At 43.8% G+C, this 18,854-nt stretch overlaps 1 protein-coding gene across 2 annotated transcripts in view; it reads left to right on the top strand.

The window, feature by feature from the left end:
• crhr1 (corticotropin releasing hormone receptor 1) overlaps positions 1-18,854 on the top strand; it is a 234,492-nt gene that overhangs the window by 85,320 nt on the left and 130,318 nt on the right. For both annotated transcript variants that reach the window (XM_079827237.1, XM_079827238.1), the window contains 2 exons: positions 9,443-9,493; positions 17,840-17,959. In XM_079827237.1, coding sequence (XP_079683363.1) covers positions 9,443-9,493; positions 17,840-17,959 — 171 coding nt within the window. The remainder of the gene's footprint in view (positions 1-9,442; positions 9,494-17,839; positions 17,960-18,854) is intronic.

Here is an 18,854-nt window from a genome sequence, read left to right as displayed (position 1 = left end):
AGGATAGGACAATATTTGGCCAAGATACAGCTATTTGAAAATCTGGAATCTGAGGGTGCAAAACAATCGAAACATTGAGAAAATCGCCTTCAAAGTTGTCCAAAGGAAGTCCTTAGCAACACATATTACTAATAATACAATATTTACAGTAGGAAATGTTCAAAATAATCAAGTCAAGTCAGAATTTTATTCGGCTGTACAGCTGCTCTGAAGAAAACAGTAATGTCATCCAGCTCAGTTCAGTTTTCATATAGTGTTAATGTTGGCGGATCCATAATATAGTTGAATATTTAGTGTCCCCAATTAAGCAAGCCAAAATCCAAAGGCAAAAGAAGCGACGGTGGCAAAGAACCAAAAGTCCATCAAGTGACAGAATGGAGAAAAAACCAGGCTCAGTCGGGGTGCCAGTTCTCCTCTGCCCAACGAACAAACAGTGTATGATTATGATTCAGGCAAACATTACGAAACAGAATTCATATTAGATCAGAACATTCAAAGTATTTGTCCAGTTACATCTGGTTGAAGATCAGAGTCATCACGCAGGAGATGGGTTTGTTGAGGATCAGTCCTACTGGATGTCGTGTCGATGAGGCCTTCACAGGGGAAAGTTTAGTTGACACGGTCTCTGCAGACACTTCAGGGATGCTTTGGTCATGTCTAGGTGCAGGTCCATTCTGTTTATGATGTAATGAGTACATCAGGTGTTATGGGAAATGTTCCAGGTTCCGGCTGACCTAGTTAATGCAGCCTAAAACAATAATTTAACTGATTTGGATAATATAAATTGATAATGTTCTATGTGTATGCCATAGTAAAAAGATGTGTTTTTAGACTAGATTTAAACTGACAGAGTGTGTCTGCTTCCGGAACAATGCTAGGAAGACTTCCAAAATTTAGCTGCAAAATAGGAAAAGGATCTACCGCCTGCAGTTGATTTTGATATTCTAGGTATTATCAACTGGCCAGAATTTTAAGACCGCAATAGACGTGATGGAGTATAATGTGTTAGGAGCTCGCTCAAGTACTGGGGAGCTAAACCATTTAGTGCTTTGCAAGTAATTAGCTAGACTGAAAAATGTATACAATATTTAATAGGGAGCCAGTGCAGTGTTGACTAGAACTGGGCTAATATGGTCATACTTCCTGGTTCTAGTAAGAACTCTAGCTGCTGCGTTTTGGACCAGCTGCAGTTTATTTATTAAGTGAACAGGGCAACCACCCAGTAGAGCATTACAATAATCTAGCCTTGAGGTCATGAACACGTAAACTAACTGTTCAGCATTTTGCATTGAAAGAATGTGCCGTAATTTAGATATATTTTTAAGATGAAAGAATGTGGTTTTACAGATGCTAGAAACGTTGCCTTCAAATGAAAGATTGGTATCAAAGAGCACACCCAGGTTCCTCACTGACGACGAGGACTTGACAGAGCAGTCATCAAGTGTTAGACAGTATTCTAGGTTACTACGTGCAGAGGTTCCCATTCTGTCGGTCACGTTCGACGTACGTCGGACGTACCGACGAATTGGGATCACTTCAGGGAGCCCCTATCAGCTTCGAGATATAGAGAACAGGCCAATGGGCCATTGGCGTGCGAGATTTGCATCTCGCGCTCCGCCCCGCGCCGCGGGTATAAACAGGAAGCGAGACCGAATGCACGCTGTCATTCACTTATCAGTCCCATTCACTTTTCGCTTTTCTAAAAGAGAGCCTATCTGCAAGAGAGATGCTCCAGAGAACGAAAAGGACACTCTGTGTTGGCGAAAAGGCACAATCAGCGCGAACGCATGTTCACCGCTGCATCAGCATAACAAACTGCTGTTCTCACAGCAACTGTCGGTTTGGTGAGGGCGTTTGTTTCAGTGAGTGCACCACAGGACTGCACTTACCACCTGTGTGTTGCTGCGGTCTTCCCCTGGGTGCTTCAGCACTGTTTAAAGAGCGTTTCCTCACAAAAGAGCAACACGGGTGTGACACTGCGTCTTTTTCAAGACGTCATTCCACTCGTGCGTTTCTGGATGCGGTTGTTTCCTGTCCTGACGGCCACGATCCCTCTCGCATAAACATGTTGAGACTGTGTCGTGGGTGATCCATGTTCTCCCAGGGGAGAGACGCCGTGTGCCGTCTGGCTGCCGGGTGACAGCGCGGGTTGCCACGGCACTCGGCACCTCCGATGCGCGGTCGAGACTATGATGCCTCAAACGGGGTTGAGTCCCTTCGCTTATACCCCGATCTAGTCTCTTTTCTGGTGCACCAGAGGGGGGACTATTTTGGCTGATAAGCCTGGGTGGCCTGAGGATTACAGTGAGGCTTCCCCGCCGCGTACATCTCTGTGGGCCCCTCACTCCTCTATCGCATCGCAAGCATGTTGAGACTGTGTTCGTGGGTGGTCTATGCTCTCTCACGAGAGCATAGCCACGTCGGCGCGCTGTTCGTCTTGCCTTTTTCATAAGGGCTTGAGTGTTCAGCGCGCCGTGTGCCGTCTCACGGCCACGCCCACTGTCTCACGTGTCTGCTGGTAGCTTACAGATGGGATTGCTGGTCCTTGAAAGGGGACCTTGCATTTCATTTGGGGCTCTAGCAGAGGACAGATGTCAATCGCTGCATCGGAGAGAGGGCTGTTATGTGTTGAAAATGAAGATGATTCTGAGATTCCCACCGTAATAGTGGGCGCTCGTGCTGAATCAGATTCATACTTGACAGCCATGCTTTCCCGGATGGCTGAGGCATAGTGCAACGCGTAAATCGCCTTGCCTGCCCCTTGCCTGCCCCTTGCCTTTTTTCGGATGTGCATTGGAAGGCTTTGGCACTGTGGAACTATTGGTGCCAAAATATGGAACACCAATAGGGCCATAATCTGTATAAAGTTTTCCTCTCTCTCACTACCCTCATCGGTGGGGTGGCAGTGCCACTGGCAGGCCACCGCCGCCCTGCTTAGTGCACGAGGGTAGTTCTGAGCTGAGGTTGAGCTGCGCACAGCGCTGGCCCTTGGCTAGACGATGTCCACCCTGGTCCAGAAACACAATTGACCCGGATTTGGTCTGGAACAGTTCTTCCCCGGAGGAGGGCCGGGTGGAAAACCATTAGTAATTCTGTTCCGCCACTGATGTTAAAAACAGCCAGTGGTACCCAAAAAAAAAAAAAAAAAAAAGAGCAGTTCCAATACCTCTGGGCCTCGGGAGTTCAGGAATGGCAGCGTGTGACGCTACAGAGCCTCGCCGCTTTCATTCCCCTCCCCACAAGAGGGCGAGAATGGCAGTGTGTGACGCTACAAAGCCTCGCCACTCTCATTCCCCTCTTCTCAGCGGTGCGTGGACAACAGTGCGCGACGCTATGCCTCGCCACTCTTGTTCCCCGCTGAGGAAGGAGGTGAGGCAGACCGTGCGCAACGCCACAAAGCCTTGCCACGCTGAGCCCCTCCTTCATTTGGGAGCGCGCTTGGCGGTGGTCGACGCTCCCATGCCTCGCCACCCTCAGACGCCTCTCCCTTCGCCAGCAGGGGGCGCCGGCTGTGGGAACGCACTCAAGCGGCCTCCCCACACTCGCACGCCCCCTCCGCGGACGCAGGTAAGTGTTGCACAGCACACTCAGATCCCACTTCGGGCCGTTCCATGCCGTCCGAGTCGGATCCCTGCATTCCGCGTCGCTGCCCCGCTGCGGGTACGTCTGTGGTTAATCCCCTTGCTCGGTGTCTGGAAGCCTGGCTAGAGCTTCCCAGCCCGTCTCGGGGCCGTACCATCAGACTCGGCTATGCGATTCAGTTCGCCAGGCGTCCCCCTAAGTTTGGGGGCGTTCACTTCCCAGTAGCGAAGGAGAACGCCCCCGTGCTCCGGGTGGAGATCGCAGTCCTACTGGCGAAGGACGCGATGGAGCCGGTCCCTCCAGCCGATATGAGGTCCGGGTTCTACAGCCCGTACTTCATTGTACCCAAGAAAGGCGGCGGGTTATGGCCGGTCTTGGACCTGCGATTCTTGAACCGGTCCCTTCACAGGCTGCCGTTCAGAATGCTAACGCAGAAGCACATCTTCAGGTGCGTCCGTCCCCAAGATTGGTTTGCAGCGATCGACCTGAAGGACGCGTACTTTCATTCTCGTTTCCCCTCGACCGCCCCTTTCTGCGCTTCGCGTTCGAGGGACGGGCATGTCAGTACCGCGTCTTGCCCTTCGGCCTGTCCCTGTCGCCCGCGTCTTTACGAAGGTTGCGGAGGTGGCCATTGCCCCCATGAGAGAGCATGGTGTTCGCATTCTCAACTACCTCGACGACTGGCTGATCCTTGCCCAGTCGTGAGAGCAGTTGTGCGAACACAGGGACAAGGTGCTCAGTCACCTCAGCCAGTTGGGACTTCGGGTCAACTGGGAGAAGAGCAAACTCTGTCCCACACAGAGGATCTCTTTTCTCGGTAGGGAGATAGACTCGGTCGCCATGACAGCGCGCCTCACCGAGGAGCGCGTCCAGTCAGTGTTGAACTGCTTGAATTCGTCCAAAGGCAGGACAGTGGTACCACTGAAACATTTTCAGAGGCTCCTGGGGCATATGGCATCCGCAGCCGCAGTAACGCCGCTCGGATTGCTTCATATGAGACCGCTTCAACGCTGGCTACACGATCGAGTCCCGAGATGGGCGTGGCACAGCGGTTCCCTCCGTGTCCAAGTGACTCAGAGGTGCCGCCAAACCTTCGGCCCATGGTCGGACCCTTTGTTTCTACGGGCGGGAGTTCCCCTAGAACAAGTGTCCAGGCACTCCGTTGTCTCCACGGATGCCTCATCCACGGGTTGGGGTGCCACGTACAACGGGCTTGCAGTTTCGGGTCTGTGGACGGGGCCTCAACTGCAATGGCATATCAATTGCCTCGAGTTGTTAGCAGTTCGTCTTGCACTCAGCCGCTTCAAAGTTCCGCTCAGAGGCAAGCACGTTCTGGTCCGTACGGACAACACTGCGACCGTTGCGTACGTCAAAAAACAGGGTGGTCTACGCTCTCGTCGCATATCACAACTCGCCCGCCATCTCCCCTTATGGAGTCAGAAGCATCTGAGGTCGCTTCGTGCCATTCACATTCCGGGCCTGCTCAATCGTGTAGCCGACGAGCTGTCACGTCAGCCGGTGCTTCCGGGAGAATGGCGACTCCATCCCCAGGCGGTCCAGCTAATCTGGAGTCGTTTCGGGGCCGCACAGGTAGACCTGTTTGCCTCCCCAGAGACGACCCACTGTCAGTGGTTTTATTCCTTGACCGAGGGAACCCTCGGGTCGGATGCCCTGGCCCACAGCTGGCCCCGGGAAGAACGCAAGTATGCGTTTCCCCCAGTGAGCCTTCTTGCGCAGACACTGTGCAAAGTCAGGGAGGACGAGGAGCAAGTCCTGTTGGTCGCTCTATATTGGCCCAACCAGACTTGGTTCCTGGAACTAGTGCTCCTTGCGACAGCACCTCCCTGGCCCATTCCTCTGAGGAAGGACCTCCTGACTCAGAGACGGGCACCCTATGGCACCTGCGTCCAGACCTCTGGAAACTCCATGTCTGGTCCCTGGACGGGACGCAGAGGTTCTAGGTGACCTACCGCAAGCGTTAGTTGACACCATCACTTCCGCTAGAGCCCCCTCTACGAGGCGCCTCTATGCGTTGAAGTGGAACCTGTTCGTCGATTGGTGCTCTTCTCGCCGAGAAGACCCCCGAAGATGTTCGATCGGTTCTGTGCTTGCCTTTCTACAAGATGGGTTGGAGCGAAGGCTGTCTCCCTCCACCCTCAAAGTCTATGTTGCCGCTATTGCCACAAATCATGAGCTAGTAGATGGAAAATCTCTAGGTAAGCACGATCTGGTTGACAGGTTCCTAAGGGGGGCGAGGAGGTTAAATCCGCCTCGTCCTCCCTCCATACCCTCTTGGGACTTAACTCTGGTGCTAACTGCACTACAGAGAGAACCCTTTGAGCCTCTGCAGTCAGCTGAGTTGAAAATTCTGTCATTAAAGACAATACTCCTGACTGCGTTGGCCTCCATCAAGAGGGTAGGGGACCTGCAGGCATTTTCGGTTGACGAATCGTGCCTGGAATTCGGGCCCGGTAACTCTCATGTGATCATGAGACCCCGGCCTGGATGTGTGCCCAAGGTTCCCACTACTCCCTTCCGGGACCAAGTGGTGAGCCTGCAAGCGCTGCCTTCGGAGGAGGCAGACCCAGCCCTAGCTTTTCTCTGTCCCGTCCATGCTCTCCGGACTTACGTGGATAGAACGCAAAGCTTCAGGACCTCAGAGCAGCTCTTTGTCTGTTACGGAGGACAGCAGAAGGGAAAGGCTGTCTCCAAGCAGAGGATGGCCCACTGGATAGTGGATGCCATCGTCTTGGCTTATCAGTCCCAAGACGTGCCCTGCCCGCTCGGGTTAAGAGCCCACTCGACTAGGGGTGTTGCCTCTTCCTGGGCGCTGGCTCGTGGCGCCTCGCTGACAGATATTTGTAGAGCTGCGGGCTGGGCGACACCTAACACGTTCGCTAGATTCTATAGCCTCCGTGTAGAGCCGGTTTCTTCCTGTGTGCTCACTTCCCATAGTCAGTAACACCGAAGTGCCCGTTCTAGTGTCGGCTTGCTGCACCATTCCCTCCCCTATGGTAGACGGATGCGTGCGCTTATTCTGCTCCAGTCGAGTTCCCCGGATCGGCGAACCCTGTTGAGTCCTCCGCAACCCGCGGCAGTCGGACGTGGCGGAGCGTTCGACGCCAGGTCTAACACTCGTATGCATTGGTGAAACTTGTGTTAGGCTGGGTTCCTTATGTAGTGACCCCCACGGCGGTCCCATATGTGTATTCTTCCACGGTACGGCTCCCTACGGTGAGCCCGTGTCTTTCCCTCGGCAGAGTCTCCTCTGCCGTCCCAGGTACGTGTTGTCCCCCTCCACGAATTGGCCGGGGCCACCCCTGGGACTTCCGTATGTTGTGCTGCCCACGGCCAGCCCATACGTGTATTCTCCACATGTTAACTCCCTCTGGGCATGATGTGGCTTCCGCAGCTGCCTTCACAGGCACGCTTTCCCAGCGTTATCCAATACAGTCAGCTGAATGGGTCTTGCGGAACAGCAGCTTGGACTCTCCCTGCGTGAACTTTCCCGCCCGCATCAGATCGGGGTCTGAGGGGCTCATCGCTGGGCGCTGGAAGTGGTAGTAACTGTGGCGTTTTCCATAGGATATCCCAATTCGTCGGTACGTCCGACGTACGTCGAACGTGACCGACTGAATGGGAACGTCTCGGTTACGTATGGTAACCCTCGTTCCCTGAAGGAGGGAACGGAGACGTACGTCCCGTCGCCACAGTTGCTGTACCATCACTGCAGGTTGAGCCACTAAGTTCGGCTCCTCAGTGAAAAACAGCGTGCATTCGCTCTCGCTTCCTGTTTATACTTTTTCTTTCTAAAAAAGGAGCATAGTTGTAAGGATTCTGCCTTTTCTAGCATTTTTGACAGAAATGGTAGATTTGAAATTGGCCTATAATTGACTAATTCTGTAGGATCAAGTTGCGTTTTTTAATAAGAGGTTTAATAATAGCCATCTTAAAGGTTTTTGGTACATATCCTAATGACAAAGATGAATTAATGATATTAAGAAGAGGATCTACGACCTCTGGAAGCATCTCTTTCAGCAGCTTAGTCAGTATAGGGTCGAGCATACATGTTGTTGATTTAGATGATGTAACGAGTTTAGCCAATTCTTCCTCTCCTACAGCAGTGAATGAGTGTAATTTTTTCTCAGTGACACTACAATGCACAGTCTGATGCAATACTGTAGTAGATGGTTGCATAGTTATAATTTTCTCCCTAATATTTTCAATTTTGCATGTAAGTTCATAAAGTAATTACTGCTGTGCTGTTTGGAAACGTCAGAAGTTGAAGCTTTATTTCTTGTTAATTTAGCCACTGTATAAAATAAATACCTATGGTTGTGTTTCTTTTCTTCTAAGAGAGCTGAGAAATAAGCAGATCTAGCAGTTTTTACAGCCTTTCTATATGCAATCATGCAACCAAATTGTTGTGTTGATAGTCCTACCATATTTGTAACGAGGGGACGGCTTTGCAGCCTTGGCTTAATTAAGTATACATGATACTAGATAATGATCTGAGATGTCATCGCTCTGCTGCAGAATTTCAACGGCATCAAAACGTATTCCATGTGACAATATTAGGTCTAAAGTATGATTATGACAATGAGTGGGTCCTGACACGTGTTGCATAACTCCAATAGAGTTTAGAATGTCTCTAAATGCCAATCCCAGGGCGTCTTTTTCATTATCTACATGGATAATAAAATCACCAACAATTAGGACTTTATCTGCAGCCAGTACTAACTAATAGATAGAAAATCAGCAAATTATTTGATAAAGTCTGTGTGGTGCCCTGGTGGCCTGTATACAGTAGCCAGCACAAATGTCAAACGGGATTTATCATTTACACTACATAACGTTACGTAAAGCACCAAAACTTCAAAATAATTATATTTGAAACTAGACTTCTGATTAATACTGAAGATATTACTATAAATTACAGCAACACCTCCCCCTTTGCCTTTCAGACGCGGCTCGTGTTTATAACAATAATCTTGAGGGGTGGACTCATTTAAACTAATGTAAACATCAGGTTTTAGCCAGGTTCTGGCACAGCACATCTAGGTTATGATCTGTAATCATATAATTTACAATAAGCACTCATCTGTATTATCTGTTTTTTATTTGCTGAACATCAATTAAATTTTTACCCTTGAATGGGTTTGAGAGTTTTTTGTATTTACTATTTCGGGGAACAGACACAGAATCTATGTGATAATATCTAGGTGAGAGAGTCTCTATGTGTTGGGATTTATCTGACTTCTGTGACGTGAGACAGCTTGCAGACGGTCGGTTAAGCCAGTTTGATTTGATTTGATTTGATTTGATTTGATTTGATTACAAACAGCCCAACCTGCAAGATCAACTTTTTGTATACATTGATTTGTTTAAATGGGGACATCTGCAGGCATTGATCCTTTGTCGGTGAGAAACCAAGAAATATGTGCTGTAAATTAAATCTGAGAACGAGAGAATGTGGGAGTGTTTGTAAATGTCACACTTTCAGCAAGGATCGTCATCATCCACCAGTCATCGAGCAATATAAGGAGTCGCAAGTCATGAGAAATGTTATCTATAGTATTGTATTGTGTGTAAGAAGCTCTGCACTATACTTGTATTTATGCACAGGAAATATTGATAAGTGACACTTAATATTTATTTGACTTTTTATTTAATTTAAAAATATGTTTTTATTTTATAAAAATATGTTAACGTGTGCATGTGTGTAGTTTTTTAAATTGAATGTTTAAAAATACATTTAATTTTAGTGTAAAATACACATTTAAAAGTCACATTTCAGAAAAGGACATGACCCCATACTGTGCATCTAAGAGGTTAATTGTTTTTTATTTTATTTTCTCAGCTCGCACTTTGATCTTGTGGAACCAGACGTCTAGTCCCACCAACTCTACAGGTCAGTTTACACCTCAGGTCTTTACAATCTGTTAACAGAAACAGAAATACTGTGTTACAGCCAGTGTCATGACTGTGATATTCCCAAGAAAATATTTAGTGTAGGCTTTGAGCATGTGAAATTACCTGCAATAAATTTGACCCTGATACCATGCACTAGGGCAGGGGTAGTCAAGTTCGGTCCTAGAGAGCTGCTGTCCTGCAGAGTTTGACTCCAATCCTGAAAAACCCTTACCTGCCTGTAGCTTTAATCATAGATAGGCTATACATAATAAAGGCTCGATGTCTTACGGTGGAGTCTCTAACGTCATCACCGGCGGCCATCTTGTCACAGGCGGGCTCTGTGGTACCTGATGTAGGTGAGTGATCTGCACAAACACAAATACTCTTATCTCGCTGAAATTTTGACGGATTTACAAATGGTTTGGTTTCTTACAAACGTTATTAACGTGGCTATAATTCTGGATGCTTGAACAAATTATGAACAATTATTCATAAGTATGCAGTGTCATAACTACATCTCTGACGTTAATAACAAACCAAACAGTCTGAAAATCGGTAGAAAATTTAGCAAGTTATGGTTATTTAAAAAGTACATGCACCATTAAAACACTGTTACGAGTGAGCGAGCTGACTGTGACAAGATGGCTGTCAGGTGCGGATGTCGACCTACAATGGCCAGCAGCGCAGACGAGACATCTAGCCTTTATTATGTATATCTATGACTTTAGTAATCCTGAAGACACTCATGAGCTTGTTCTGGTGTGTTTGATTAGGGTTGGAGCTAAACTCTGCAGGACAGCGGCTTTTTAGAACTGAACTTGCCTACCCCTGCACTAGGGATTCTGTTATTAATAATAATGAATAGTAAAATCTGAATTTGAAAGGTGAAAGGGAGTTCTGTGCCAACAGCATAACCTGATTGAACTGGAAAAATAAAACCACCTGCTTTAAAACAGGTTTCCCAAAAATAAGTATGTATGTAAAATAAGTAAAAAATAAATGTACTATGTATGTCGCCATTGGTTGGTCAAACAGATGGTCTCATGATTTTTAGATCCTCTATTAGCCAAATGTATTTTCTTTCTGCAAAAAAAAATGTATCCCCAATGCAGTGGATTAAGACATATATGTGAAAGTCTCCAGGGAGGATTAAGGACTCTTTAAAAAAAAAAACGTTTAATCTCCGCTGGGCCCAGAGTTCCGTTTTGATTAAAAGAATAATGTGTGAAAAAACTCTAAATTCTGGAAAAGAGGCCTGAAAGAAAGAAAGAATTCTGATGATACAAGTGTGCCCTGCAGCTAATACAAAAACAAAGAAAAAAAGCCACAGAGATAAAGATAGATAAAAAGATATTAAATTTAAACCATCCTCAAGAATCCCACGTGTCTCCCATGCAGCCATAACCGCTAATAGCCTTAAGTGCTTATGCCAGAGCCTCTGAATATGTTTACTCTTCAATTTCTAAAGAATAACATTTCTCGATAGTTGCCAAGATCCCACATAGAAAATAACCAGTGTTAAATGATCTCCTGCGTATGTAATAGGAAACATTTGGAGTTGATTGACTCAATTTAAAATGGCAGGTATTGATTGTGTGTGCGTAGTGGAAAGCTCAGCAGATTTCAGCAAATGTTGTAACACCAGTCATTCACAAAGCTCTACACATTATCTTTCATGTTTGTTTAATGTGATCAGATTATGCTTTCACTCCAGCTACCAGTGAGATACTTTCAGCTCCGATTAAAATATTTAGGATGGAGATCCTATTTCACATTAGTAGTTAACTCAACCAAAGCCATTAGAAGGCAAGCCAGCCTTTAGTCAAAAAAGTGTAATGGCTAATGCTAACGCTAAGGCTGTGTTGATACACATGCAGAAAAGGAGACCGGAGGCCATTTTTTAAATGGATGTCAATGGGGAAGAGTCTTCACTACACTGAATAAACCGCTTTTGTGAGGAAATAGCTTATCATTTAATGAATCTAAAATTATTTCTACTAATCTTCAACCTGTTTTACGTTAAACAAGACTTTTGTTGGGAACGGTATGTAGATTTTGCTATGATAAAATTGTTATTTTATAAAAGAAGGTAGAGAAGGGAATGTCACAACAGGTAGGACTAATTTACAGCATTACCATAGTATTTAATAGTAATATTGAGTGATATTGTATATTGTCGGCTTTCAGGTTTTACCAGTTGATAAGACTTGAATTGTAATGCTTATTATAACTGCATGTATGCAAATTACACTGATATTATGCATTTTAATAATTAAAGAGAAAATTAATCATTTAATTATACATATTATGTTATATTGTATGTTGTTTAATGAAAATAAAAAATGAAGTGTTCTTTCTATCGCTGCCAGGTTAATCTTGCACTGTAATGATTTATGACTGCTGATGATGGTATAACGCTTTTTAATGAATGATGGTAAAAAAAAAACCATATAATTTTAATGATTTTAATTGTTAGCCGTTACGCTTTCTCCAATGGTTAGAGATACAGACCCTCTTATCTCATCCTTATAATGAGACAATCTCTGACTAGATTACAAGTTATTAAAGGTCCCATGGCATGACATTTTTCTATTGTTTTATAATGTTTCCTGAGGTGTACTTATATTGTTAGTATGATTTAGAAATAAAAGGCATTTTTTCTATACTGTTATTACCCCTCTGGCTGAATGCCCTGTTTCAAGGGGCATGTCTGCTGTGAGACTTCAGTGAAAACGGCCACTGTTGTGATTGGCTGACATCTTTGCATTTGAAATGAGTGTTAGATTATGTTGCGGAGGGGGCGTGGTTTAGCGAGGCACTGCATGCATGATGAGAGAGAGAGACTGACAGGGCACTCGTGAACCACCGAGAGCTGGAGGAAGTTTTATTGTACTGAGTTGTTGAGAGCACTGTGCTGTTAGCACAAGCTTATTTGTAGCAGAGAGTTCTGAATAAAAAGTCCCAGTCACGTCGACTCTGTCTTTTTCCACCTTATTCTACGAACTTTGTAACACATGTAATGTACAATTACAGCCGTCGAGATGAACGAATCGTCAAAGTGTGGATTATAGCATTATTTTATGATCTATTCCTGTCAAATGAAAGGCTGCAGTGATGAGCATTGAGTAGACAGACAGTCTGTTGATCGCGTGAATGCAGTGATCTCCTCATTGCAACGCGTTTTCTCTCACAAAATGCTTTCACCACAACTAACAGCAAACACGACATCGACATACAGTAAGAGCTTTGTGCAGCATAACAGTTTGGGTAAGTGTGCAGATACACTCGCAATGTGTGATTGACAGCTCCGGACATTATAAAGAGTGTTTTTTGATCGCTCTCTGTTGTTTAATCACTTAAAAAACGGATTTATTTCATGCTACTAACAGAAACGGTCGTTTTAGTCACTGGCTTGATTCACTGATGCATTACGCTTAGGGCATCAAGACGCCGATCATTAAACGATCTAGAAAGAAAGTCTGAGTGAACTTGAATGATTAGCTACACATCAGAAATCACTGATCACAGATCAGGCATTAATGAACACTGTTACTCACTGTTTGTCACGGTGCTATCAAATCCATATTGTAAAGTCTGTTGGTAAAGCCTGTGCTGATATGAACTGAATTAATTTTCTCCGAGTGCTCTGGGCGGCCAAAACAGAGGAAGGGGAGGTAACCTTTCCGTCATAAAAGAAAAATTCAAGATCAGCTCGTCTGGGCTGTCCTTTTCTCAAAGACAGAGAAAGACAGCCAGAACTCGGTTTACACCCATCAAAATTTCTAGCCACTTGGGGACCATATACAGGCTAGGGGAACTCATATTAATGTTAAAAAAACCTCATAAAATGACATTTGCATGCCATGGGACCTTTAACAAACAGAAAAAGCTTAAACAATTGGATGTATTAAGAAACTAATATCTTTTAAATATGTAGCAGACAAAAAAAAAAATTCTCAGATACATTTTTTTGTTGTTGTTGAAAAATATACAAATTAGGGTTGAAAACATTAAACCTAACCCTTGTATGGTGTTCGGGTCTGTGGGACCCGTTTTCATTTTTTATCAAAAGAAAAATTATACGATTAATTATTTTGGGCCTGCTGTTAGTGTGTGTGTGTGTGTGTGTGTTCATGTTTTTCTATCCCGGTGGGGACTTCAACCTGAATGCACACTGAATCATGGGGAATGTCACCACGGGGACATAAATTGAGGTCCCCATGAGGAAACAAGCTTATAAATCATACAGAATTAGTTTTTTTGAAAAATGTAAAAATGCCTGTAGTTTTGTGTGTGATGGGTAGGGGTAGGGTTAGTGTAAAGGGAGATAATATAGGGTTTGTACAGTATAAAAACCATTACGTCTATGGAGAGTCCCCACAAAGATAGTGAACCAGATGCCAGATGTGGGTGTGTGTGTGTGTGAGTGTGTGAGAGTCTGAGTTTTGAAGTTGTTCAAGCCAACACAGTCTACTCTCATGCACTATCCCGCACATTTTACCCTCTGTCTTGTGGGAACCAATCTTTATTTTATCATACTCTATCCCAGCTGCAAATTGGGGGCGGGACATAATAAATATAGCTTTTCCAGTGTGGTTCCTTATCAAAACTGATCAAGATGGCCAAAAGATTTGCTGCTCAGAGGGCCTTCCAATTGATTTTGGAAGAGAGTGAAGCTTTTGATGATGTTGAGCAGGGATGGCGAACATCAGATTTCAGCAAATGTTGTAACACCAGTCATTCACAAAGCTCTACACATTATCTTTCATGTTTGTTTAATGTGATCAGATTATGCTTTCACTCCAGCTACCAGTGAGATACTTTCAGCTCCGATTAAAATATTTAGGATGGAGATCCTATTTCACATTAGTAGTTAACTCAACCAAAGCCATTAGAAGGCAAGCCAGCCTTTAGTCAAAAAAGTGTAATGGCTAATGCTAACGCTAAGGCTGTGTTGATACACATGCAGAAAAGGAGACCGGAGGCCATTTTTTAAATGGATGTCAATGGGGAAGAGTCTTCACTACACTGAATAAACCGCTTTTGTGAGGAAATAGCTTATCATTTAATGAATCTAAAATTATTTCTACTAATCTTCAACCTGTTTTACGTTAAACAAGACTTTTGTTGGGAACGGTATGTAGATTTTGCTATGATAAAATTGTTATTTTATAAAAGAAGGTAGAGAAGGGAATGTCACAACAGGTAGGACTAATTTACAGCATTACCATAGTATTTAATAGTAATATTGAGTGATATTGTATATTGTCGGCTTTCAGGTTTTACCAGTTGATAAGACTTGAATTGTAATGCTTATTATAACTGCATGTATGCAAATTACACTGATATTATGCATTTTAATAATTAAAGAGAAAATTAATCATTTAATTATACATATTATGTTATATTGTATGTTGTTTAATGAAAATAAAAAATGAAGTGTTCTTTCTATCGCTGCCAGGTTAATCTTGCACTGTAATGATTTATGACTGCTGATGATGGTATAACGCTTTTTAATGAATGATGGTAAAAAAAAAACCATATAATTTTAATGATTTTAATTGTTAGCCGTTACGCTTTCTCCAATGGTTAGAGATACAGACCCTCTTATCTCATCCTTATAATGAGACAATCTCTGACTAGATTACAAGTTATTAAAGGTCCCATGGCATGACATTTTTCTATTGTTTTATAATGTTTCCTGAGGTGTACTTATATTGTTAGTATGATTTAGAAATAAAAGGCATTTTTTCTATACTGTTATTACCCCTCTGGCTGAATGCCCTGTTTCAAGGGGCATGTCTGCTGTGAGACTTCAGTGAAAACGGCCACTGTTGTGATTGGCTGACATCTTTGCATTTGAAATGAGTGTTAGATTATGTTGCGGAGGGGGCGTGGTTTAGCGAGGCACTGCATGCATGATGAGAGAGAGAGACTGACAGGGCACTCGTGAACCACCGAGAGCTGGAGGAAGTTTTATTGTACTGAGTTGTTGAGAGCACTGTGCTGTTAGCACAAGCTTATTTGTAGCAGAGAGTTCTGAATAAAAAGTCCCAGTCACGTCGACTCTGTCTTTTTCCACCTTATTCTACGAACTTTGTAACACATGTAATGTACAATTACAGCCGTCGAGATGAACGAATCGTCAAAGTGTGGATTATAGCATTATTTTATGATCTATTCCTGTCAAATGAAAGGCTGCAGTGATGAGCATTGAGTAGACAGACAGTCTGTTGATCGCGTGAATGCAGTGATCTCCTCATTGCAACGCGTTTTCTCTCACAAAATGCTTTCACCACAACTAACAGCAAACACGACATCGACATACAGTAAGAGCTTTGTGCAGCATAACAGTTTGGGTAAGTGTGCAGATACACTCGCAATGTGTGATTGACAGCTCCGGACATTATAAAGAGTGTTTTTTGATCGCTCTCTGTTGTTTAATCACTTAAAAAACGGATTTATTTCATGCTACTAACAGAAACGGTCGTTTTAGTCACTGGCTTGATTCACTGATGCATTACGCTTAGGGCATCAAGACGCCGATCATTAAACGATCTAGAAAGAAAGTCTGAGTGAACTTGAATGATTAGCTACACATCAGAAATCACTGATCACAGATCAGGCATTAATGAACACTGTTACTCACTGTTTGTCACGGTGCTATCAAATCCATATTGTAAAGTCTGTTGGTAAAGCCTGTGCTGATATGAACTGAATTAATTTTCTCCGAGTGCTCTGGGCGGCCAAAACAGAGGAAGGGGAGGTAACCTTTCCGTCATAAAAGAAAAATTCAAGATCAGCTCGTCTGGGCTGTCCTTTTCTCAAAGACAGAGAAAGACAGCCAGAACTCGGTTTACACCCATCAAAATTTCTAGCCACTTGGGGACCATATACAGGCTAGGGGAACTCATATTAATGTTAAAAAAACCTCATAAAATGACATTTGCATGCCATGGGACCTTTAACAAACAGAAAAAGCTTAAACAATTGGATGTATTAAGAAACTAATATCTTTTAAATATGTAGCAGACAAAAAAAAAAATTCTCAGATACATTTTTTTGTTGTTGTTGAAAAATATACAAATTAGGGTTGAAAACATTAAACCTAACCCTTGTATGGTGTTCGGGTCTGTGGGACCCGTTTTCATTTTTTATCAAAAGAAAAATTATACGATTAATTATTTTGGGCCTGCTGTTAGTGTGTGTGTGTGTGTGTGTGTTCATGTTTTTCTATCCCGGTGGGGACTTCAACCTGAATGCACACTGAATCATGGGGAATGTCACCACGGGGACATAAATTGAGGTCCCCATGAGGAAACAAGCTTATAAATCATACAGAATTAGTTTTTTTGAAAAATGTAAAAATGCCTGTAGTTTTGTGTGTGATGGGTAGGGGTAGGGTTAGTGTAAAGGGAGATAATATAGGGTTTGTACAGTATAAAAACCATTACGTCTATGGAGAGTCCCCACAAAGATAGTGAACCAGATGCCAGATGTGGGTGTGTGTGTGTGTGAGTGTGTGAGAGTCTGAGTTTTGAAGTTGTTCAAGCCAACACAGTCTACTCTCATGCACTATCCCGCACATTTTACCCTCTGTCTTGTGGGAACCAATCTTTATTTTATCATACTCTATCCCAGCTGCAAATTGGGGGCGGGACATAATAAATATAGCTTTTCCAGTGTGGTTCCTTATCAAAACTGATCAAGATGGCCAAAAGATTTGCTGCTCAGAGGGCCTTCCAATTGATTTTGGAAGAGAGTGAAGCTTTTGATGATGTTGAGCAGGGATGGCGAACATCAGTCCTGGAGAACAACAATCCTGCATAGTTTTGCTTCAACCCTAATCAAACACACCTGAACAAGCTAATCAAGGCCTGAAGGGTTTCTAGAAAGCTACAGGCAGGTGAGTTGTATCAGGGTTGGAACTGAACTCTGCTCATCACCCCTGCTGTAGAGGAAGAGCTTGGGTCAAGTTGGGTTGAAAATGGACTAACCCAGCAATTGGGTTGTTTTAACCCAGTGAATGGGTTGTTTTAACCCAGCAATTGGGTTGTTTTAACCGAGTGAATGGGTCGTTTTAACCCAGCGGTTGGGTTAAATGTTTGTTTAAAACAACCCAATTGCTGGGTTAGTCCATTTTCAGCCCAACTTGGGTTGTTTTTAACCCAGCATTTTCTAGAGTGTACATTTAGTTATACTTTCCCTGTTTCAATATTTCTTCACATTTAGCCCTGAACTAAATAGCAAGCTCAAATATGTGTGCTTATATGTTGCATAATATAATGCCTAATATTTAAATCTCAAAGCCTTCTTTCTTTCTCTTCCTCCATCTGTCTTTCAGGTTTGTTTTGTAACACTTCGATTGATGGCATTGGGACATGCTGGCCCAGGAGCAGTGCTGGAGAAGTGGTGTCCCGACCCTGTCCAGAGACTTTCCTCGGGGTCCGATACAACACCACCAGTAAGTGCCAAGCATCTCACATTGAATCACTCTTTCACGCTCGTCCCGTCTGGACAGCACCGTCTGCTCTTGTTTACGACAGCACAAGCTATTTATATACGTTTTATAAAAGACCTAGTCGCTCGACTTAAATTCTTGCATCTCTTGTCAAGCCAATGTTGTTGGACTTCAAACAATGGCAGGTCTTCCGGGAAGTAATTTTTTGGATGAATGTATACATCTGCCACTGCTTGATAGGAACGGCAACAGTCTGAGCGTCGTAACCGAGTCGACAGCTGAGAGCTACAGTAAATAAGCTTTTAAATTCATGTCTGCGTGTGTGTGGGAAAGAAGGAGAGAGCGTGTTCGTCTGCCGAAATGGCCTGTATGTGCTGCATTTAGGTCAGTTTTTGAACTCTTGCATGCTACCAAGTTATGTTTTACCATGGCTAACAAGCTCACTAATTGTTCTTCCAATGTGAGTGTACCGACCGCATCTTCTTTGGTGAAGGAGTGTGTGTGTGTGTGTCTGCGCGCACTAGCTGTAATGAGAGAGACACACTGCTGTGACAAAAGTGTTACAGTATCCCTCAGAGACAAATACCAAGTTCTAAATGCTCCCTGTGGACGGAAGTGTTTTTCTTTCTTTCTTTCTTTCTTTCTTTCTTTCTTTCTTTCTTTCTTTCTTTCTTTCTTTCTTTCTTTCTTTCTTTCTTTCTTTCTTTCTTTCTTTCTTTCTTTCTTTCTTTCTTTCTTTCTTTCTTTCTTTCTTTCTTTCTTTCTTTCTTTCTTTCTTTCTTTCTTTCTTTCTTTCTTTCTTTCTTTCTTTCTTTCTTTCTTTCTTTCTTTCTTTCTTTCTTTCTTTCTTTCTTTCCTAGAAACACATGTAGTTCATTTAGGGGAAAAGTTAGAAATT

Source organism: Gobio gobio (genome assembly GCF_949357685.1).
Source record: "Gobio gobio genome assembly, chromosome: 1".
NCBI classification, from domain to species: Eukaryota; Metazoa; Chordata; class Actinopteri; order Cypriniformes; family Gobionidae; genus Gobio; species Gobio gobio.
Note: the sequence above shows the minus strand (reverse complement) of the source record. Positions and strands in the feature narration are given on the sequence as shown.